This window comes from Melospiza georgiana, chromosome 11, assembly GCF_028018845.1.
Source record: "Melospiza georgiana isolate bMelGeo1 chromosome 11, bMelGeo1.pri, whole genome shotgun sequence".
NCBI classification, from domain to species: domain Eukaryota; kingdom Metazoa; phylum Chordata; class Aves; order Passeriformes; family Passerellidae; genus Melospiza; species Melospiza georgiana.
This window is the reverse complement of record NC_080440.1, coordinates 23,050,269-23,073,247: the sequence shown is the minus strand read 5'-3', so window position 1 is coordinate 23,073,247 and position 22,979 is coordinate 23,050,269. Positions and strand designations below refer to the sequence as shown.

Genomic DNA, 22,979 nt, shown 5'->3' with positions numbered 1-22,979 from the left:
AAAAAATTAAACTTGTGAATTTTAATAACATTTTCTCATAGGCACAGAGAAACCCCATTCAAATCTTTTAGAGGAAGACAGAAGGAAGAGTCACACAACCTTTTTTATTTTTTTAGTTTATAAATCAGTATTATTGTAGGAATACATTATGCTGCCAAAAATCAAGATATATTTAAGACACTTCAGCACTGATGGGACTGACACATTTTAAGAAAAAAGCCCTGTGTCTCCTCGCTGACAACTCCTTCAGCTTAGCAGAAGGAGAGACAGAATTCTTTCCAACATTTCTACAAAGTTCCCAAACCTGTTTTTACCTTAAAAAAAAAGTCAATTAAAAGTATGTAAAGCTCGGTAGTGTTTAAATAATTGATATACTAGGGACACTTATTTTAGGTGCTAATGTACTAATGTGGCTACCGAGACAGACAAAGAGCAGTGCCTAAAGTCTGTGAGGACCTTGAAAACCACAATTGAGACTTCCCAAGCGTGGTAGCAGGCACTCACTCCAAGAACACCCTGCTGACCCTCGGACAGATGTTCCAGCCCAGCTCACTGACGTGTGCAGAGGTTTATGGCTCTCACTCCTCCTTTAATCAGCGACTGTATATTCAACTCCAGTATTAAAATAAACCATTACAAACCTATTCTGCTCTGTGTCCAAGACCTAAATGCCTTTCATGCCTATCAAAAATCTTCAGCCAAGCCTCTCAAAGCCCTGACCTATGTCTGTGTGGCATCCCCTCGATAAAATGCTTGATGAGATGTGGATGGGGCAGGGGGATGAAGCTGAAACCTTTGGAGTGTCAGTGCGACCATACCTCCAACCTGCAAGCACCATTCACCTGGAAAACACGGTCATTGGGACATTTTCAGTTAAGCTCCCGACCTTTTACCACTAAAACCCAATGGCTCACGATCAAACATGAAACCGTGTCAGTAAAACAGCATGAAATATACACACACACACACACACACACACACACACACACACACACACACACACACACACACACACACCCATACACCCACACACCCGCACCAGACCCTCACCCGCCGCTCTCTTTTCCCCATCTCGCTCCCGCCTTCCCCGCATCCGCTCCCACTCCTCCCCCGCATCCCGCCGGCTTCCCCTGCTCCCGCCTTTCCTGGTCGCGCATGCGCGTTCCCCCCATGCCATCCCGCCTTTCCAGATCCCGCTCCTCCCCGGCCCCGCCTTTCCGGCTCCCGCTGCTCCTCGATCCCGCTATTCCCGATCCCGTTGTTTCCCAATCACGACCTCGCTGTTCCCGACAGTGCTATTCCCGATCCCTACACTGCTAGTTCCGACATTGCTATTCCCGACATTGCTATTCCCGACACTGCTATTCCCGATCCCGATCCCGACCCCGCCATTCCCGCTCCTGCCTCCCCTGTCCCCGGTCCCTCCCTGCGCATGCGCACGTCGCCGGGCGGTGCCGGCGGAGCGGCGCGAGCGGCCCTGCAGGTGAGGTGGGTCCGCGCCCCCGCCCCGCCCCGCCCGCGCCCCTCACAGCGCCGCGCACCTTCCTCAAAGCGTCTTTCCCTCACAGCGCCGCGCCCCTCCCTCAGAGCCACCTTCTTCACAGCAGCCGGGGCCCCTCACAGCGCCGCGCACCTTCCTGAGAGCGCCCCTCACAACGCCCCGCACCTTCCTCACAGCGCCGCGCACCTTCCTCACAGCGTCCTTCCCTCACAGCGCCGCGCCCCTCCCTCAGAGCCACCTTCTTCACAGCAGCCGGGGCCCCTCACAGCGCCGCGCACCTTCCTGAGAGCGCCCCTCACAACGCCCCGCACCTTCCTCACAGCGCCGCGCCCCTCCCTCAGAGCCCACCTTCTTCACAGCAGCCGGGGCCCCTCACAGCGCCGCGCACCTTCCTGGGAGCGCCCCTCACAGCGCTCCGCACCTTCCCTCACAGCGCCCCGCACACCTTCCTCACAGCGCCCCGCACACCTTCCTCACAGCGCCGCGCACCTTCCTCACAGCGCCGCGCACCTTCCTCACAACGCCGTGCACCTTCCTCAGAGCGCCCCTCCCTCACAGCACCCGGGGCCCCTCACAGCGCCCCGCGCCCCTCACAGCGCCCAGCCCCGCCGGGCACCCCGGGCTGTGGGGCAGCCCCGCGCTCGCTGCTCGGCCTGGCCCCGCCGTTAAGGACTGAGCCCCCGCCGCGACCCCGCACGGCTCTCTGGGCTCCTCCCGCTGTCCCCGGGCCGAGAACGGCCCGTGGTGCCCCGGGGGATGTGCGGTGACACAGCCCCTCTGCCACCCGCTGCTGAATAGTCACAGAACCGAAGCACAGCAGCCCAGGCTGGTCTGGGGTCCACTGGCCCGGGGTGCTCCAAGCCCCGTTCAACCTGGCCTTGAATACTTCCAGGGATGGGGCTGCCACACCCTGAATCACAACCTCAAAATGCTTCCAGTTAAAGGAATGGTCTGTGTAGGTTTACTTTAGCAAAGACCCGCAGCTGTCGGGGGGAGAGAGGTCCATGAAGGACAGCGGGGTAGCGCAATGGAAACTGATTTTCCCCTTCTCAGCAGTGTCTGCATGTTTTAGTGGTTGTACCTTACCTCTAATCATCAGTCACCCTGAAAAATGCAGCTCAGTCAGTCCTGCTTGAGGGACCTCAATACATAGGTTACTCCACACACTCAGCAGTACCTTTTAGATGTGGCTATTACTGCTTTGGGTTCCGGACTGTCACTGCACTCTTCAGTGGAATAACAAAAATATTAATGGTTACCTGATTTGTTAATAATCTAGGCTTCAGTGTTTCCTCTTTGCATAGATCCCTTGCTTTTGCTTTTCTCATTGACTTGGTTTTGGGAGTCCTTCACACCACTGAGCAACACGCAGCTTCACATCTGTGGAGGAATTAATCCCAATATCATGTGTACAAAATAAATGTGTTTGCACTTTTGTATTGCTTGAAAGCATTTTCAGGTTGTGATTCAGGTGGTGGCTGCCCCTGGATCCCTGGCAGTGCCCAAGGCCAGGTTGGACAGGGCTGGAGCAGCCTGGGACAATGGAGGGTGTCCCTGCCATGGCAGGGGTGGCACTGGATGGGCTTCAAGGTCCCTCCAGCCCAAACCAGTCTGGGATTCTGTCATTTTCCCATCTCTTGTTTCCATCAGTAGTTTGTGTGAGACACAGGGAGTACCTGCATGTCTAGGGCAAGATGAAGTGAGAGAGGGAGACTGTGCAGGGCCAGCTGCTGTGGGGGTGTCACCTCAGGTACAGTGAGCAATGCAGTCCTCTCCCGTGGTGTACCTGCTTGGCTTGACACAAACTGACCCAAAAGCGTTTCTTCCACATGTTTCATTATTTCACTTCTTTGGAAATCCACTTATACCATTTGGACACCATAATGACTATTTTATTTTGTAATGAATTGTCTAGGAGCTGGGAAATCTGACATGGAGGAGATAGTTGTCTCATAAATCAGAGCTTTCCTTTTTCTAGCTAGATCTAGTTTAAGTGGTTCTAGACTATTTTCCTAGGTGTGTAGTCATCTTTTGCATTGTAAGTCCATTGAATGAACACCTGATACAACTCTTCAGTTTTGGAACTGTCTTTTCAATTGAAATTTTCATATTACACTGCTGCCTTTACCTAACATTTCACTACATTTTGTCCTTTACTGGCAATTTTAGGTAACAGTGGAACCAACAGGAAAAGAGAGACTGTGCAGAAGTAGAGATGGTGAAAGAGGACAGGGATCACAGGTGGGCTGCTGCTCTGGAATCTCATTAGGAAGCTAAATGTGTACATTTCTCCCACACCTGTAACACTGCTGGTAAAGCTGAGGTCTGCCAAAGGCTTTGAGTCTGCTTTTGTGATTGATTTGGGGTGGTACAGCATTATGCTTAATGGACAGAAAAAAATTATATGTGTCTATATATATTGATATACATAAATATGTAAAATATCTAAAAGTAGAAAGTCTTCAATAACATGTATACAGTTGGAAAGTTACACCAAGTTAAAGCTTCCCCTGTTTCAATACAGAGTTTCAATACAGGCTGAAAATAAAGCAACGTTAATTGATTTTTGTGATCCAAACTATGAGAAGAGCAAAGAGCAAAAAGAGAAGCTGGAAATGCCCAAAGCCAGCTAGGAATCCAAACACAGAGTCTGTATTAAATGAAAATTAATCTCAGGTTTTAGTCAGCTTTAAGTTTTAGGATAATGTGATGTTTTGATTCTTTCTATGTACCACTGGAAACAGAGCAGTGTAGGCAGTGGTCAGACATTCTGATGAGGCAGTTCAGGCACTTTTCTGCCTGCCTAATCTGATAAACCTGTCCCTAAGGTCACAGGACAGGTGGATTTGCTACATCTGCTGTGAAGTAGGCAGGAGGCAGCTCCTGCAGTGCAAGAGAAGCTGCCAGAAGCCCAGTGATCCTGTTCTCCTTACTTAAAATGCTTTAAATGGCAATCATAGTTCAGCAGAATTTTCCAGAGGGCTTGGGATTGTTCATTTTGTTGAAACAGGGAAATGCCAAGCCTAGAGACATGAAGATTGCTAGTTTAGTCATTAGCATCCCACCTACTCTGTGTATTCTTTCCTTGGAAATGGCAACTTATTCCACCCTGTAGGTTAATTCTCCCAAAAAGTCACTCTCAGTTAGCACAAGGCCTTGTTTTGGCTCAAACATGGTGGCAAGTCCTGTTTGAGCAAACACGTTTGGCACTGATGCCTGGAATCAGCCAAACTCTGCAGAGCACTAGAAAAAATTAGTTCTTCAGCTGAACAAAGTCATTAATAGTGAGCAGTACAAATGTAGGAACAGATAGAGGAGTAGCCAGCAAAAGTCAGACACCCACAAGTGGGTACAGGGAAGCAGAGGCTGTTGCACCAGGAATCCAAACCCTCCAAGGATTCCCCCTCTGGAATCAAATAGGTAAATAGTGTTATATTACCCACATGGAAATAAAACTTAGCTATGTCAGCTTCTCAAATGTGAACATTCAGAAGTTCCCCCAGAGAGTATGCTGATATTAAGAATTCAATTAATATTTATTAGTTATCTGAAGCTGCTCTTTGTTCTTTAGTCAACTAAAATGATGCCAGCTTCCTCCAGCTCCTCCTACAAAATGTTTTGCCAGATGCTCCATTTGTTAACACATTTTAGTGTACTGACACTTGGAAAATACATGTATCCCTTCACTCATAATTCACAGAATCAGATTTCTATGTATCCCTTCACTCATAATTCACAGAATCAGATTTCTAGAGCCACTTCTGTAGTGAGTGAACAATGTGAAACCACGGAGTGCTGCCCTGGGGCTGTTCCTGCTCTGTGAATTGACCCAGACTGGTAACCAAGGGCAACCCTCAACCCAAATGCACAGAGCAGATTTATTTCACTCTACAATTTATATTCCATTCAAGCTGACCTCTCAGTCTTTCTACCCCACATTTCCAGTACACATTCCTGCTGAAGGGCTGTCATTCCCAGGGAGAATTCACTGTTCTGCTGGGGCTCTGCTCTTACCCACACCTGAGTGTGCCTGGGCAGGGCAGGGCAGGGCTGCTGGACACCAGTGAGTGTGTCAGTGTGCCTGGCCTGCCCACCAGTGAGTGTGTCAGTGTGCCTGGGCAGGGCTGCTGCACACCAGTGAGTGTGTCAGTGTGCCTGGCACTGCCCACCAGTGAGTGTGTCAGTGTGCCTGGGCAGGGCTGCTGCACACCAGTGAGTGTGTCAGTGTGCCTGGCACTGCCCACCAGTGAGTGTGTCAGTGTGCCTGGGCAGGGCTGCTGCACACCAGTGAGTGTGTCAGTGTGCCTGGCACTGCACACCAGTGAGTGTGTCAGTGTGCCTGGGCAGGGCTGCTGCACACCAGTGAGTGTGTCAGCGTGCTTGGCCTGCACACCAGTGAGTGTGTCAGTGTGCCTGGCACTGCACACCAGTGAGTGTGTCAGTGTGCCTGGCCTGCACACCAGTGAGTGTGTCAGTGTGCCTGGGCAGGGCAGGGCTGCTGCAGCAGTGGCACTGCCACACCAGTGGCACTGCACACTGGAAGCCATCACTTACTGATTTCAAAATCCATTGAAAAAAAAGTAGAGGTTCTGGAACTTCTCCAAATAGAATGCAATATATATATATTATTAAAGGACTGACTTTTCAGAATACAGTCAGATGGTCAAGTAGCTGAGTAGAAAATGCTCCAGATACTCTTTTTATTAAAGAGTGTTCTTGATTCATTTTCTTGATTCATATTCTTTTTAAAATACCTGCATTAGAGATGCCTTTCTGAGCATCTCTGAAGTTTCAGAAGGCTTTTTGTCTTTCACTGACAAATGTAATTCTCATCCCTTCCAGAGGACTGGTGCAGCTCTGTGAAAGGGTTCTTAATGTGAATCTGTGATCCATTCCCACCATTAAGCATCTTGAAAAGAACAGACCTGCACTGGCTGACTTTGTGGAATAAAGTCCATTAGCATTGTTAGAAAAATAATTTATTCAAGTATGTGGTAGATTATGTAATATCTGAATGAATAAATTTTATTTAAATATTTGCTGCAAAAATTATTTTGCAGAATTAGAGATAAAAGCTGGACAATGAACAGCAAGCAGTTAGCACCACACAGGCCTGGTGTATCACCTAATCCCCACAGGACTCTTCTATTTTTATATATATTTTTTAGCAAATCTATCTTTTAAAACCCTATTTATGCTGAATCCTAATACAGGTTTTGCAGACTTGGGAACCCAAGGTTTGTCTATTTGGCAAAGTTTCTGGGAAGCCACATGAGTTCATTTTTGGAGATTCTGAACCCCCCAGTTGCAGCTGCAGGCTGGGGAAGCTGTGGCTGCTTGGCCCCTTTGTGGCTGAAACTTCTACCAGCACAAGAAAGGTGTGCAAAAGAGGGGTTTAGGTTCTACAATCTGTTCAGGTTTCTAAGTAGCCAAGGTACCTTGGTGGATTTTCCCAAATTGTGTGCAAATCTTTTGAAGTCCCATTTATTTTTTTTTCCCCCAAAAAGCTTAGAATCACAGAACAGTCAGATCACATTGGGTTTTAATTTTAAGGATACTTTGATTCTAAATAATTGGGAGGTTTTTAAAATTAATCCCTAGCTTCATTAATGGCAGGGATTTTTTTAACAAGACATGCAGGGAAGTGATGGGAATAGATGAAAGCCCTTTTCTTCATCAGCTACTACTTAGTGCTTGAAATTGATTTTGAGATAAGATCTATTTTTAACATAGAATAAGATACTGTATCCTATACATTGTTTATCTAGTATTTTTGTTATGGTTTTGAGACCTTACTTTTAATGCAGTTAATTTATACTTGCTAAAAATACTTCAGTGACATTCTGTGTTTTTACTGGGTAAGAAGAAATGTTTTATGTAGATAACAGTGATAGGCCCAGATAACAATGGAACATTTCTAATTCTCTTCTCATGACATTTCAAAATCAATGTATCAGTTTTACTGTAATTAATCTCACTTCTCAAAATTCTCTCTGTGGCTCTGTGTTGTGCATGTAGACACACAGATGAATACCTGTTTGGTTGTTGCTGGTGGGGAATGAGGTGCACAGGAGGAGCAGAGCTGGGAGAATCAGTTATTAGAACATCAGGCAGCGCGGCCTGTTTGCCTCAATCCCTTCAAAGGCCGGGCAGACGCAGAAAGCACTTTAGGGACGATTATCTGCATAGTCCCCGAGGCACTCCCCGCACCGTTTAGGTTAAGAAAAGATCGTTGCTGGCTCCTCCCAGATTACCATCCCCGATCCGATTAGCCACAGGAAACACCAGGGGAATTCATTCAGCTTCTCTGTAAAACGTGACTGCCCTGCACCTGTTTCTTGTGGCTGATACTGCAGCTATGAAGGGATCAGCACTCACTCATTCTTTTTGCAGGGTAACAGGTAAGGTGTTACACTGAAATTACTGAAACTATTAAAATTTCTGTAAATTTACTATGATTTTGACTGTATTAGATATAAAAATCCTCTAACTCGCAGAGATAATTTTTGAACTTGCACTCGAGTGCTGTCAGAATGCTGACAATTACTATTTCATTCTGCATGTAGTCAGCGTGATGAGTCTGAGAGGCTCATGGTAAACATGATGTTCATGATCAAGGCTCTCAGAGGCAGCACTTTTGTTTGTAGAACAGTTAATCTATTCACTTTATGCCATCTCCTTGGTGAGTCTCTCTAGTAATTACTGCCTGCCAGTCTGTGCAAGGTAGTTTCAAATACCTTCTGTTAACTCTTAGGTTGGCACTGCCACAGAAAGAGGTGATGTAAATAACATGGCTCAAGTCAATGGAGAGACTTGTCCATCGGTTTAGCTTGCAGTTTCTTGCTATTTATGTCAAAAATCTATGAACAGCAAAGGCTGAATCACCAAACCAGCACCTACATAATCTTTTAATGAATTATATTCTCTTGTCTCTTTTGCACATGAAAGAGGTTAGAGTCCTTTGTAAATATCAAACTTGATAATTAAATGACATCCATCTTTTACTAAGACAGGTGGGGAATATTTTTTCCCAAAGAGGGTAAGAGACGTAGAAATAACAAATCTGTTCTGGTTGTGGTTCCAGTGGAGTTTCACAGCAGCTGTAGTATCATCCTGCTGTGTGAGTTGTGTATAACTAAACTAGATGAAAATTTGTTTACATTTTTACCTAGTCTTCTCTCTGCCCTTTATCCGTGTGTTTATTTGCTTTTCCAGTATTTTGGTGTTTTCGTACAGGTAGCAAACATTTAAATTTCAAATAAGTGAGCTTTTTAAAGCACCTTGGGAATTGAGGTGCGTGCCTACTGAAAGATGTGTGCTCAGTGCTAAAACTGCCTTCCAAACCATGGTTAAATTGTAGCTTAAGCATTCATGAAATATCTGTTCCCAGTGACCTTTTTCACTGGTAAGGCATTAGAACAACAACCTCTGCATCTTGTTTCATTAATCATAATAATCAAGTTTAGCAAAACCCTCAGTTATCATAATTTTTTCACAAACATTTATAAATGCTTTGTTATTCTAGGAAATGTTAAAATTAGATAGTCTGTGGTAATTTAAAATGCATTTTCATTTACCAGTGCTTCCTGTACCAGTGACTAACCACCTCTCAGCCAATTTAGATTTTTTGCTAGAAATTCTCATGATCTGCCAATCTTAAAGCATCAGATTCAAAGCCTGAATTAAGAGACAAGGTTATAATTTAGTAGCTCTTAACCACTTCATTAAATATACCCAGTCCTCACTACACTATCCTATTTTTACTTAGTCTTAATCATTGAAGTTATCTTTAGTCATCTGCCTGAAACATCTCCATTAGTGCTGTTTACAGGGTTTTGCATTTTGGCAGTGAAACTGTATCCCGTGTGATCTTATATTTAGACATTCCATTTACTTCTGTGGGACTGCTCTCAAAGCAAAGCTTCTCAAGTGCTTGCAGAATTAGGCCACAGGAAATTTGAAAGGTGTCAGCCAAGTGCTTAGGTACTAAGCTACCCTTGCCCCTACCTGCAGTGAGCTCACTTTGTTTCTTTAAAAAATTAGCTGCTAGGTAGTTACTTACATATGACTGCAACAGGGAGCGAACACATTCACTTTAGAAGACAATAAAACAGTAAAATAATCTCAGAATTTCATGTGACAGGCCTAAGCATCAGCATTGCCTCTGTTGTATGAATATATTTGAGGATTAAAATAATTTTTTCCCATATATTGATATTTGAAATGGAAAACTTGCTATATTTTTTTATGTTAATACATACAGGTAATCTTTTTAAGTGTGTGGTCTGCTGTGACATACTTGTTTGCCAAAGCCACAGGAATTAAAGATTTGGGCCCTCAGTGGATAGGTGCACAGGGCACTGTGGGGAGCCTCACAATGGGATTACTGACCATGCTGGCAGCTACACTGCCCTAACTGGAATGCTTCCAGCTGGGAATGCAAGCTCTTCTCTCTGTTTGAAATGTGTTCTGAAGGGAAAGGTAGCAATTGCATTTATTAAATAACCATCCTCACTGCCAAGATAGAGTGAGACCAGCATCTTCTTGTCTCCTCACTTTTGACTGTATAATTGTTTTCTGGCTGCTGCAGTAATGGACATTGCTCCTCTCATTCCAGTCTGGAGCAAAAATTCAGCCCAGCCACTGGAAGCCACTGCTTTTCAGATCCTGAAACGCCAGAAAGAAATGTTTTGTGACAAGGCAGAGTTGTTGATTTGCAAAGCCCAGTGCTGGTTTGCAGGGTGCCTCCTGCAGCCAGCTCCTGGGAGGAAGGAGTGGAAGGAGCTGGCACCCCCGTGTCCCAGCTGTGCTGCTGCTCCCCCGTGCCCTTCCAAAGAGCAGGGCCTGCACTGCAGAGGAAAGGGCCTGGGCAGGGGGCTTCACTGCTGATAAGGTGGGTGCTGGGAGCGACCTCATCCACCAGGTGCCCACACTGCATCCCCTGCAGGAAATGCAGCCCTGCAAGTGTGCACAGCGAGTGGGGCACGGCAGCTGTCGCGTTTCCAAATGCAACGTGTGAATCCAGTGCAACAGGAGACAAAAATCCCTTCTGGTAGAAATTGTTCAGCTCAAAAGTGGGGGGAAGAAAAGGAACTCAAAACTGCAGACAAACATCAAAGCACGTATCAAACCCACACCTGGAGGGGACCTCTCGAAATACCCCGAGTGCTTGGCATGAGGATTCCAGGAGATCCCTGGGCACGTTTCCCGGGGCTCGGGCTCAGAGCCGGGCTGTTCCCGCTCGCTGCGTGGCACCGCTGCCTGTGCTGCAGCGGAGGTGAGCTGCCCCGCAGGAGGTGCCGCTCCTCTCACTCCTGCCGGGATTAAGGGGCGGCCTCTTTGCTGTCATGGCAATAGGGACGCACGGCACAGATGGAGCGGCAGAGCTGGTTAAGGCGATACCGTGATTGCCCCAAGGTACGTGACTCAGATCCTCAGGCAGCTCATGGCACCGCGACCTGCAACAGTGCTCCAGGCTGTGCCTTCCGCAGCTACCGAGCGTTCACGAGATGAGCAAAATGCTGAAGAACGTCTTAAAAAACCAAGAATATCTGGTATAGAGGCAAAGCAGGAGAGAGCTGCTGCTTTAACCTAAGCACTTCTAGCATCCTTTTTATTGCTGCAGGAACACAATGCCCCTCCGTAGGAACATCAGCCCTGACCTGTCCCAAATTACCACCTTACACGTGTCTGAGGGTGTGCAGTGTAACTCAGCAAAGTCATTTGTCACAATATTGCTAACTTTTTTTTCCCGAAGTAAATATAAGGGAATTGCTCCCATCGATCACATTGCGCTGTCAGTCAAGTTTTGCAAACTGAAAGGCACAGAAAAAATATTCAGGTCAGTTGGGCAGCACAGGAATTAGGGATTTGGTGTATAAATGAAATAAAATTGGTTAGACAACGAAGAAACAAAAACCTCACCTCTGCCACTTAGAAGAAGCTTGCTAGTATTTTTTCATACTCTAGGTATATTCTCTTCTGCATTAACCTCCGTCACATCCCTTTCCAGTTAAGAGTTCTTATCAGCCTGATTCTTCAGTAAAAAAACAAAAAAAAGGAAATAATTTTAGATAGAAGTATCCTTCCTATTTAATGTCTTTATTTTTTAAATCATTTGAATATAAGGAAATAGGAGAACTAAATAGTCATCATGGTGGTGATTTTGCTGCCAGTATGATACCTTTTTCAAATGTTATCTGGACAAGCTGGTAAGAATTTTGAAGTGAATTTGCTGAGAAATAGAAACCAGTATTTTTTGTTAATTCAGCATTATTAACTCTAAAAAAAGAAATTCTGGGGATAAAATGAAGTACTTTCTTTAGGTTCAAAGTTTTAATGGAAGCCATCACTTACTGATTTCAAAATCCATTGAAAAAAAAGTAGAGGTTCTGGAACTTCTCCAAATAGAATGCAATTATATGAAGGCAGTTTATGAAAGGACTGACTTTTCAGAATACAGTCAGATGGTCAAGTAGCTGAGTAGAAAATGCTCCAGATACTCTTTTAATCTTTATTAAAGAGTGTTCTTGATTCATATTCTTGATTCATATTCTTTTAAAAATACCTACATTAGAGATTTCTTTCTGAGCATCTCTGAAGTTTCAGAAGGCTTTTTTGTCTTTCACTGACAAATGTAATTCTCATCCCTTTGAGAGGACTGGTGCAGCTCTGTGAAAGGGTTCTTAATGTGAATCTGTGATCCATTCCCACCATTAAGCATCTTGAAAAGAACAGACCTGCACTGGCTGACTTTGTGGAATAAAGTCCATTAGCATTGTTAGAAAAATAATTTATTCAAGTATGTGGTAGATTATGTAATATCTGAATGAATAAATTTTATTTAAATATTTGCTGCAAAAATTATTTTGCAGAATTAGAGATAAAAGCTGGACAATGAACAGCAAGCAGTTAGCACCACACAGGCCTGGTGTATCACCTAATCCCCGCAGGACTCTTCTATTTTTATATATATTTTTTAGCAAATCTATCTTTTAAAACCCTATTTATGCTGAATTCTAATACAGGTTTTGCAGACTTGGGAACCCAAGGTTTGTCTATTTAGCAAAGTTTCTGTAGCTAATGATGCAGCAGAGATGTGCTTAGTTTGGTATAAAAATTGCTCTTTTTTGTTATGCTTGCAGCTGTTTTCCTATAGAGATAAGAGAAACAGAAGGGTGATCTTATACTGAGTAAGAATTTCCATTCAAGAGCCATGCAAAGGGTTTATTTAAACATCACAGACTGATGACTGTGTTCATATCTACAGCTTGCTTTATCTTTCTGTCAGATAGAAGGTTTTCAAAGCAGGACTTACCTTGTATTAGAAATAACACTAGAGAAAAAAAATCTGTTTCTGCCTGGAGAGAGTGGTGGGTTCAGTTTTCTTGTTGGAGGAGAACCATGGCAGATGTGATTCCAAAGCCCAAGAGAGCAGTGAGGGGCCGTGCATTGTGGACAATCTGTGTGTCAAATACCAGCCCATGCCTGACTGCCCAAATCTTCAATGACTCCATAGCCTCACCAGGAGCATGTGCCTTTATTCTCTGATTTTCAGTGATTATTCCATTGTTTCCACAGGTACTGCAATGGCTGCAGGAGTTTTGCTGCAAAATGAGCAACCATACTCGTCGCTGATAGAGAGCAGTGTGTATCTGGCAAATATGAGTTCAGGTAAGAGTTTGGCTCTGATGTGCCATTCATAATAAATGCTTAGAACAATTCTGGAAAAAATGCCCACAAAATTTAAAAAACCCCAGAAATATTATCCATGTTTATAAATGTAAAATGTCTCTAACAAAACCAAACTGCGTTATTTCATCAGTGTATCATGGTGATAATGTGTCAACCTTTTCTGTAATTTTCATTTTGTCAGGTCTCTTAATGGAAGAAACTATGTCATTTTTGTGTTGAGAAACTGCCTAGCTCTCTGAAAATACAAACCTGCCTTCAGCAAAACTCACCTTTCTAATTTTTTAAACTTGTACAGATGCAATTCTTTCTTACCGTTTTGCGTGAGTGTTTGCAAATCTGCTAGATTCAGTAGGAAAATAATGATGTGTAGCATTTAATTTTCCTCACTTCTATCTCCACTATCATTTGATATATACTGAAAAGTTTCTGAGAAGAGAAAGAGAAAAATAATTACATACAAGAAAGGAATATAGTGAATTAGAAAATATGTTTCACATTCCTTGGATACAGGTAGCACTTGAAATAGCCTTTTTCATCTCCTTTCTCTTCCATGCAACCCCCAAACTAAAAGTATATGTCCATGTTTCCTCACCTGCTGATACCAGTTCCACTGATGAAGGCTTTGAACATTTTCCTTTCCTCACAAGACATCACTGCTGATATTTCAGGCCTGGTACCCACAGCAAACATTTCCATGTCTCTGTAAGAGCTGGGGAGCAGCAGTCAAAGTTCAGGCCTTCAGTTCCTGGTCAGTGCCTGGAAGGAGCACATTTTTACCTGATTAATTTGTCCCAAAAGGGAACTTCCTCTTATGCAAATTCCTCTGTACAGGTTACTGGTTTTGCGGAACAAGAAGAAACACAAATATGTTTTAGGATGTTTAGGATTAATTTGTTTATTGACAAAGTTCAAGTGAATTTTCTTGATTTCCCCAGCCTTCCCCTTTCTGTGCAGTCTGATGCACAGACATTGGGATGACAGAGGCTTTTTACATCACTATAATCCCTTCTGTGCACAGTAGCTTTTTCAAGTGCTGCAATCTTTCTGGCCACCTCATTCCTGCTCAGCGCACTGGAAGCAAAGTGGGAGGCAATTTGCCACCTCATACCTACCTTCAGAAGCCTGAAGCACTTAGCTGACACACCTTCTCCTCCTGGTGATCTGCTTTCTGTCAGGCTGCAGGGTTAACAGCTCTGCTTCATAAAAAAGCTGTGCCCTGGAAAAAAAACCCAGCCCTTTGTTTTGGATAACAAATTGTGTTTTGTTAGATGTGAATGGTCCAGGCAAACAGTCTACAATTCATCATGTACTAAAGCATTTCAGCAGGAACACACTAATCCCAGTCATTACACAGCTAATGATGCATTTTGGAGCAGCGAAGTGGAGGAGGAGAGGTGGCTGTGGAATGAAGAACCAGGAGGTGGGGGAGTATAATGTGCTTCCTTACAGATCTCTCAGGAGGCAGAGCCTCCAGCTACATTTTCATTGTTCTGTTGAATGGAGTATTTTGTGTCTTAGCGAGTTCTGAATGCCTGTTATTGAGCAGGAACTAAATACTCCCATTGTTTGTTACAAACATTTTGGTTGTTCCCAGCGCGTTTTGAAAATTACCTACTTGACAAGCAACTATTTTCATCAAGCGGTGGAACAGTTTGTCCCGAGCAGACGCAATCCCTGTGGAAAGGAGCAGTCCGGGGCTGGCTGGCATCAGCGCCTGCATCCTCCGTTGCCATGGCGACAGCTCAGCCCGGGGACCAGCTGCCGAGCGCGCTCGGGGATGCTCCGCTCCGCTCCGCTCCCGCAACTTCAGCGCTCAGCAACTTCCCCTGCGCTCAGAGCGCCCCGGGCAGCGGCGCCGCGCGGAGCTGCGGCCGCGCAGCCATGCAGCCCTCTCCCCGCCGGCGCTCGGCCGTCAGCATCTTTAGCCATTTCTTCCAGGGGCGGAGGCATTCCTCCTCCGATCCCCTTCTCCGCCTCAGCCAGCGGCGCCGCAGCTCCGTGGTGGAGCTGCTCTCCTCGTCCACGCAGCGGGTCATGGTGGCTCTGTCGTCGCTCAGCCCCGAGGAGCTAGACGCCACTTTTCCTGAAAAAAAAAGTAAAGTACTTTTCATTGAGACTGTTGGCAGTTCTGGGTATTTTCTCGGTATTACTATAGTTTTGTTCTGTTAACTGTACTTTTTATGTGTGGATAAAATAGTGGGGTTTAATTTTCTTCTTGTATTTTGTATATTCTGTTTTGTTCACTGATTCCTTATTCAGGTGTTAATACATGCTTTTTACTCTAAGAGCTCAGTTATAAATAACAGGTAAAACAGAAGCTCACATTCATGCATACTCGGAGGACATGGTTAACTACATTGATTTCAGGTTGAAGAGGACCGTGACTTTTTTCAGCTGCAAAGGATGTCACTAACCTCTAACTTCATCAGACTAAATACCTGGCAGTAATGCAAGCGATTTTTTCCCCTCAGAATGCTTCCTTGACCAACGAGCCTGAAGTACACATTTTTTGTATGCCTGAAGTGCATATTTTCTGCTGTTTGTGGCTCTGCCATAAGGCTGAAGGGGTGTTTCTCAGCGGGCTCGTGGCTAACGCGGCTCTGTGTGTCGCAGGGAGCTCCAGGCGCCCCACGGCCAAGTACACGAAGGTGGGGGAGCGGCTGCGCCACGTCATCCCCGGGCACATGCAGTGCTCCATGGCCTGCGGCGGCCGCGCCTGCAAGTACGAGAACCCCGAGCGCTGGGCCGAGCACCAGCAGGCCATCAAGGGGCTCTACTCCTCATGGTGAGCGGCAAAACCGCCGGGCTGCTGGAAAACCAGCTGCCAGGTGGCACACGGAACGGGAGTTTGGTCTGCAGTTAGAACCTGACCTGGTGGCTGCTGGACACAGCCCAGGAAAGACAGTGAAAGGTTCTTGTAGATTTACAGTGGATTTGGGTCAGATCCAAAAGAATAAATACCTGTGTGTCATGAATTATTAAAAAGCTGTTCTGGGCTGCTCAGGATTAGGATGCAAATGAATTAAATATCTTAATAATACAATTGAAAAGTAAAAGCATTTCCTGCAGATGAAATAATGTGGGCATGTGTTCAGAAGGACATTCATGTGCAGCAAAAGTCACATGAAATATATCTTGACATTCTTACTGGGTTTTTTTTCTAACAGCAAATGCTTAAGCAGCATTTATAAACCTTAAAGAAATAAAGAGAGATCTGGGTCCAGATTTCTATTCAAAGGAATAGAAAGATTTCTATTCAAAGGAATTCTTACTTACGTCCTGGCATCTAAGCAGTTCCAGTAATTGTCTTTTGATAATGTTCCATCTGTATCAGTTTAATAGGATTTATCATTAACACTGTGGCATAGTAGAATTTTTAAAAGTAATTTCCAATTAATCACCAAGGTATTTCTCTGTTTCTTGAATATAATTATATTCTTATTTTGAAAGACTCGTACCCAGGAAATTATTAATGATAACATTATTATTTATTTACTTTTCTAATTTCTCAGGATAACAGATAACATCCTGGCTATGGCTCGACCCTCAACAGAAGTAATTGAAAAGTACAACATCATTGAGCAGTTTGAAAGGTAACAAGTTTAGTCATTATTTATTGTGAATATTACTGGTGTAATTCCTGATCCATTTTCTCTTTCAACATAGATTTGGATTGTTGATAAAGATCCTTTCATTTTAACGCTCTACAGGTAAAGATTTATTATCCACTAAGAATAAATATGTGTTTCAGAAAATAAGGGACAATGAGGTTTTGGCTGCCTGTAATACTTTGACTCATCTATTCCTTCCTTAAGATGTGGCATAAAAACCATAATTAACCTTCAGCGTCCTGGGGAGCACGCGAGCTGTGGGAACCCCCTGGAGCAGGAGAGCGGCTTCACCTACCGTCCTGAAGCCTTTATGGAGGCTGGCAGTAAGTGCCCTCCTGCTGTTGTTCCTCATTAATTATTGACTTTGACATTTAAGGGTATTTTTACTTGAATTCCTGTGAATTAAACGCAGCTATGTAGGAAACATTGCACAAAACGTGAAACCTGGCAAATACAATGAAGAGCAAATAACACATTATTGAAGATTGTGTATTATATAGAGAGAGATGGAGGGTTTGTGTGCAGGTGTTTCTAAAGGAAGGACAACAGTTCGCTTTTTCTTCTGTATTCACAAATTCTGGTACACTCATGTCTTCTTACCTAGACTATAAAAGGTTATTTCATGTGAGGACACTGCTCCTGACCATATCTTTGTATTTTCATGTTATGGTGAGAAGAAAGTGCCTCTCTGTAAAAAGCAGCTGCTGACTGAAGAAGTGCTTTTATTTCTGAAAAGAAAAAATTGCCCTCTTTCTATATATAGCTGAGCAATTTTGCATGAATCACTGTTTTGTTACCTCTTTTACATTCTAGCTGAACTTGAGTTTGACAAATCTTTGCTAGCTTCGTGTATCTATCAAGTTTCAATAGCAAGCATACACTGAAATGGGAAAATAATCTCTTGCAAACAAGATGCAGTCAGATTTTAAGCTCCATTATGCAATTTTAGTACTATAATTTCTTATTAGTAATCTCTCCTCTGCAAATGGTACTACACCTTTCACATTTGGTGTGGCAGAAAATCACTGTCTCTGTTTTTATTTCAGTTTATTTCTATAATTTTGGATGGAAGGATTACGGCGTGGCATCTCTCACGACTATCCTTGACATGGTCAAGGTGATGTCTTTCGCCCTGCAGGAGGGCAGGGTGGCTGTTCACTGCCATGCAGGACTGGGGAGGACAGGTACGTGCCCTGTGCAGGAGCAGCACCAGGGTTCCTCTAGAAACTCCAACCCTCTCTGCTTATAAACCAGTAATAGCTGGGCTGGATTCTGTGTCATTGCAAGATGAACCTCTATAAAATGGTTAAAAGTGCTAAACTACTGTTTCCAAATGTCCTCAATGGCTAGAGAAGATCAGTTTTAGTATATTAAAACCAAAGACCTGTAAGATAGAGAAGTTTTTAATCTGTATAATAGTTCCATTACATTCCTGCTTCTGGAGGGGAAAGATTCCCCTGGTACACTTTCTTTGTCCAGTATTTATAACATGTTCACAAACTGCCACTCACTGTTGGATTGGGTAGATTTGGTGGAGCACCTAAAATTTCATTTGCCCCTTTCAAGTCCCTTCTGGTTGTGCCCTTCCCTTAGAAGCCTCCATTACTCCCATGTTTGTGAATAGTGGAACTCCTGGAGAGGCTGTGGGGAGTTCCCACTGCAGTGCAGTGAGCAGGGCTTCACTGTCTCATGCTTCTTCACAGGAAATTACGTTTCAGTAACAGCATCACATAATAGAGGACGCTCTGTCTTCACCTGTATTAATTTCTATCCCGTATTTCCACTGAGTGTTTGTTTGAGTCTGAAAGTTCCTTCACTAATCCTGTCTTTGTATTTTCCAGGTGTTCTAATAGCTTGCTACCTAGTTTTTGCCACCAGAATGAGTGCTGACCAGGCGATTCTGTTTGTCAGAGCCAAAAGGCCCAACTCCATCCAGACGCGGGGGCAGCTGCTGTGTGTCAGGGAGTTCTCGCAGTTCCTGGTGCCCCTGCGCAACGTCTTCGCCTGCTGCGAGCCCAGGGCGCCCGCGGTCACCCTGGCCCAGTACCTGACCCGCCAGAGGCACCTGCTCCACGGCTACGAGAGCAGGCACCTCAAGCACGTGCCAAAGCTCATCCACCTGGTGTGCAAGCTGCTGCTGGACCTGGCTGAGAACAGACAGGTGGTAGAGGCAGAGCTGCTGGACATCCCAGACCTCTCAGCTGAGATTGAGAGCACCGTGTCCCAGCTGGCGGCCACGGAGCTCGAGCGGGAGCTGGCCAGGCACGACAGCGACGCGTCGGACTCGTCCTACGCCCACTGCTCTGCTCTCGACAGCCAGGACTCACACGTCTCCCTGGGACACGAGTGTGATGCCTACTGCAGGAGAAGGCACGTCGGATGCCTTCAGCCTCTTACTCATATGAGAAGGCGTCTGAGCTACAGTGAGTCAGACCTAAGGAGAACTGAGTTTCTTTTGGAACAGGATGACACTGCCTGGACAGTGCCTGCGCAGATCTTAGTGAACAACAAACCCAAGCAGAACAGTGAAGAGGAATGTTCTGCCACAGGTGAGACAAAGCCACAGATGGAGTTAAACAAAGAAGCATTAGTGCATAACACGTGCACGTTCTGGAGCCAAGGGAAATTTGATTTGCATGGACGAAGGGACGGCTCCTGTCACAGAAGGAGCTCTACCAAAGAAGTCCAACGCAGCAGGACCTTTTCCTCAGGCCTGGTGTCCATGCACAATCCCAAGGAACCCGGGATGCAAAGGCACAGCTTTGCCAGTGAGACTGCTCACAGGAAGGACCACAAGACCAATATGTATGGCAGGAGATTCTATCTCTCTGAGGACTCTGACTCTTCTTCTTCCTCTTCCAAAGTGAATTTTTCCACTGGATATGAAAGTGAGAGTAGCAGAGAGTTGTCAGAGACAATTCCACACATTGTTCTGCAGTCAGAATTAAGTTTGGAAGCCCGACGAGTTTTGGCAGCCAAAGCACTTGCAGATATAAATGAATTTCTGGGAGAGGATGAAGTGAAGCAGAAGGTAGAAATGTGGCAGGTAATTTTTAACTCAAACCCATGCTACGGGCTCTGCATATTTCACCTCAGTGAGTTCCTGGAATGGCAAAAATGCCAATGGAGCTTTGAAATGGCACATTAGGATAGCAATTTATATGAGGCCTGGGTTCAGGTGTTTCACAGGCTGGCAAGATACACCTACACATTCTGGTCTATAGCAGGAGGGTGGAGGTTCTGGTTGTGTTCACTTTCCTAACTGGGGGAAATTGATGCCATTACCTCTGGCTGTAATGTGGCTGCTGGTGGCACAGAAATAGCACAGGTTTTAAAGGTTTGAGTTGGTTTTCATCAGTGTTTTCTTAGAACTAATCAGAGGATTTGTGAGTAAAAGAAAAAGAATTTAGTGGAAACTTAACTGCTTAATGTCAAACCCAAATCCTCTTAGCAACATTTGCTTTGAAGTTGTAATGCAAAGCTGGTTTATGTATTCCAGTGGAGTATTGGGAGGTTCTCAGCTGCACTGCTGCTTTCATCCTTCTGTTTTAAAGAATCACTTGTATTACTGTTGATTAATGTTGATACTCTGGAAAAATATACAAATTTTTTTGAAAACACTTTTCTTGTTGGAACATAAGAGCCAAATACTGCAACAATCAAAGAGAATTTGGCAAAGGTATATAGATAATACATTTTCAGTTTTGTTTTTTTTTTTTTTTTTTTTTTTTTTTTTTTTTTTTTTTGTTTTTTTTTTGTTTTAAGAAAGAACTGAATTCTCAAGATGGAGCTTGGGATAAAATCTGCACCGAGAGAGATCCTTTTATCCTCTCCAGCTTGATGTGGTCATGGATAGAGCAGCTGAAAGAACCTATTATATCCAAAGATGACATTGACATGTTGGCAAAACAATGCACAGAATCCCAGGATGCACTCCACTTGCTGGGAAAGGTACATATTCAATCTGACAGTTCATTCCTTCACTTTGGGCAAGGGTTGCACTTTAAAAAAGCCACTTAATTCTCTTTCAAAATCAGAATGAGAATTCATTCTGCATCAAACTGTGTGAATTGTCTGGGTATCTCTAGATATTTTCTAGTCCAAGTGTCTTGTTCAAAACAGAGTTACCTAGAGCAGATTGCTTGTGTGACAAATGCTCCAGCCCCTTAATTAAGCTGGAAAAGTGTTGGGAAGGAACAACCCCAAAGATTGTTCTTCCTTTTCTTCCTCCTTGCTAGCACTGCTCAGTGTCTCTGCCAGCTTCCAGTGGTGACGGACACTGGGAAGGACAGAGAGAGGTACAAGACGGGGAAAAAGCCCTGAACATGCACAGCATTTTGGGCTGAAAAGATCAAATCTCACCCTTCCTATGCCAATTCACAGGAAGGCTGCTGTTCGTGGAGGGAATCTTGAAATTCCCAGAAATAAGGAGGAATTGCCAGAGTAGTTGTAGCACTCAGGAGAGTTTTCCTATCGTGACTGAAATAATTATGCCGCGGCTCTTTGGGCTGGTGGAAAATTTGGGCTCCTGCACATGAAGTTTCAGCACAAGAAGGCACAACCTGGTATTTACACAGCAGTTAACAAAATCTGAGTGCTAAACTGCTTTTTATGGAAATATTTCTTCTGATGAGATGCTGTTCCTTTTCCCCACCAGGAGCAGTGTCAGACCATCCTTTGTATTTTACACTGTGTGGCGAAATTGCAAGTGCTGCCAGCTGATGTGGAGGAGGCCTTACTTGCTCGTGCTATTAAAGCTTTCACCAAGGCAAGTAATCCCAAATAACTATCCAGGATATTGTATTTACTTGGTTTAAATCATGAAGGGTGAAGCAATCAACAGAGGGAGGCCTCTGTGAGAAAGGCTACAGTAATTCCTTCATGCTTCAGTGTACCTTATTTATTTCAGAGTTTACATTTTATAATACTCACATACATAAAGGGTTGGAAATATTCTCTAAAAAATTAAATTCCGTCACTACAACCTTAATCCTGGAGTCTCGTTTTTCTCTTTCTGGACCACTGCCAGTTCATGGACATCTTCAAATTAGGGAAAAGAGAATTTTACAGGGTGACACTGACTAATCACCTAGAGTAGTTTCCCAAAAGCTTTGGTAGATTCTGTACCATGTGAATTCTTTCCATCAGATTAAATCATTTTCTGAAATTACACTGCAAGTCAGTTCTGTTCCAGACCTGTACCACAGGTTGTGAGTAACTAATTTCTGCTTTGGGCTCATTGAGTAACAGTGACAGGTGAAGCTATTGCTCAGCTCAGATTTCTTCTCAGATTCAGTCAATGAAATCTGAGCTTGAACAGAATGTTCACTGTGTTGTTTCCTCATCTCTTGTAAACCTGCCTGTTAAAACAATCATCACATTTCTCTTTCTTCTGTTTCATTTTAATGTCTAGTTAGCATAAAACTGAAAACACTTGGCATTAAGCACTCCATCAAAAACAAATATTTTCTTTGATAAATCTCAAAGCTTTTTTTTTTTTTTTTAATGTTGTGCATCTACTTTGCATTTTGCTGTATGGCATCTCTTTAACAACTGAACTGAAACTTCTCTCTTTTATTAGACAAGCTTCGATTCTGAGAACGGGCCATATGTTTACAATACCTTGAAAACTGTGTTTAAACAAGCCCTGGAAGAAAAAAGGAAAAGGATTAAAGAAGGCACAGAGAATCCTCCTTGATTTCTACACAGCTCTGCTGAAGCATTAGATGGGCCTACCGAATTATTTTGCATATTCCAGCTACTGTATTTTGTGCTACCTGGCATGATCTACCTAACAGAAGTTATTAACAAATAATTTTATTTTTTTAGAGGGAGTTTTAGTGGCAGTTGTTCAGTCTACATAGTTTTAAAGAACGGCTCCATGTAACCATTCTCTGTAGCATTTTGTTTCAGGTACTGTTCTTTTATGTTGTGAAGGGTTCTCCTATTTTCAGATGTGTTTATTGATGTGGAAACCTCTGTTATTGGCAAGAAACATTATTGTCAAGTGACACGACTGCCATAAAGTTCAGTGCCATGATCCTCAAAGGTTTAATGGATTAATATTTATGTATTACATATGTTTACATTAATGATATTTGATTTCATTTTGCAGAAAATAAATATTGACTGCACCTGTGAAACTGCTTTTCCTTTCAGAAATTTTGAAGTGA

General features: G+C 43.9%; 1 protein-coding gene across 3 annotated transcripts; it reads left to right on the top strand.

The window, feature by feature from the left end:
- Window positions 1–1,448: 1,448 nt before the first annotated feature.
- On the top strand, window positions 1,449–22,949 carry PTPDC1 (protein tyrosine phosphatase domain containing 1). 3 transcript variants are annotated; one of them, XM_058032205.1, is made up of 10 exons: window positions 1,449–1,488; window positions 13,082–13,174; window positions 15,809–15,980; window positions 16,708–16,788; window positions 17,011–17,129; window positions 17,853–17,990; window positions 18,648–19,852; window positions 20,572–20,757; window positions 21,464–21,574; window positions 22,388–22,949. In XM_058032205.1, the coding sequence occupies exons 2-10, from the start codon at window positions 13,090–13,092 to the stop codon at window positions 22,502–22,504; spliced, it is 2,214 nt and encodes a 737-aa protein (XP_057888188.1). In that variant the 5' UTR covers window positions 1,449–1,488; window positions 13,082–13,089; the 3' UTR covers window positions 22,505–22,949. The 3 variants fall into 3 exon arrangements, with proteins under 3 accessions (XP_057888188.1, XP_057888189.1, XP_057888190.1); XM_058032206.1 differs by having other exon boundaries at window positions 1,454–1,483; XM_058032207.1 differs by lacking the exons at window positions 1,449–1,488; window positions 13,082–13,174 and adding an exon at window positions 14,744–15,290.
- The last annotated feature ends 30 nt before the right edge of the window (window positions 22,950–22,979 follow it).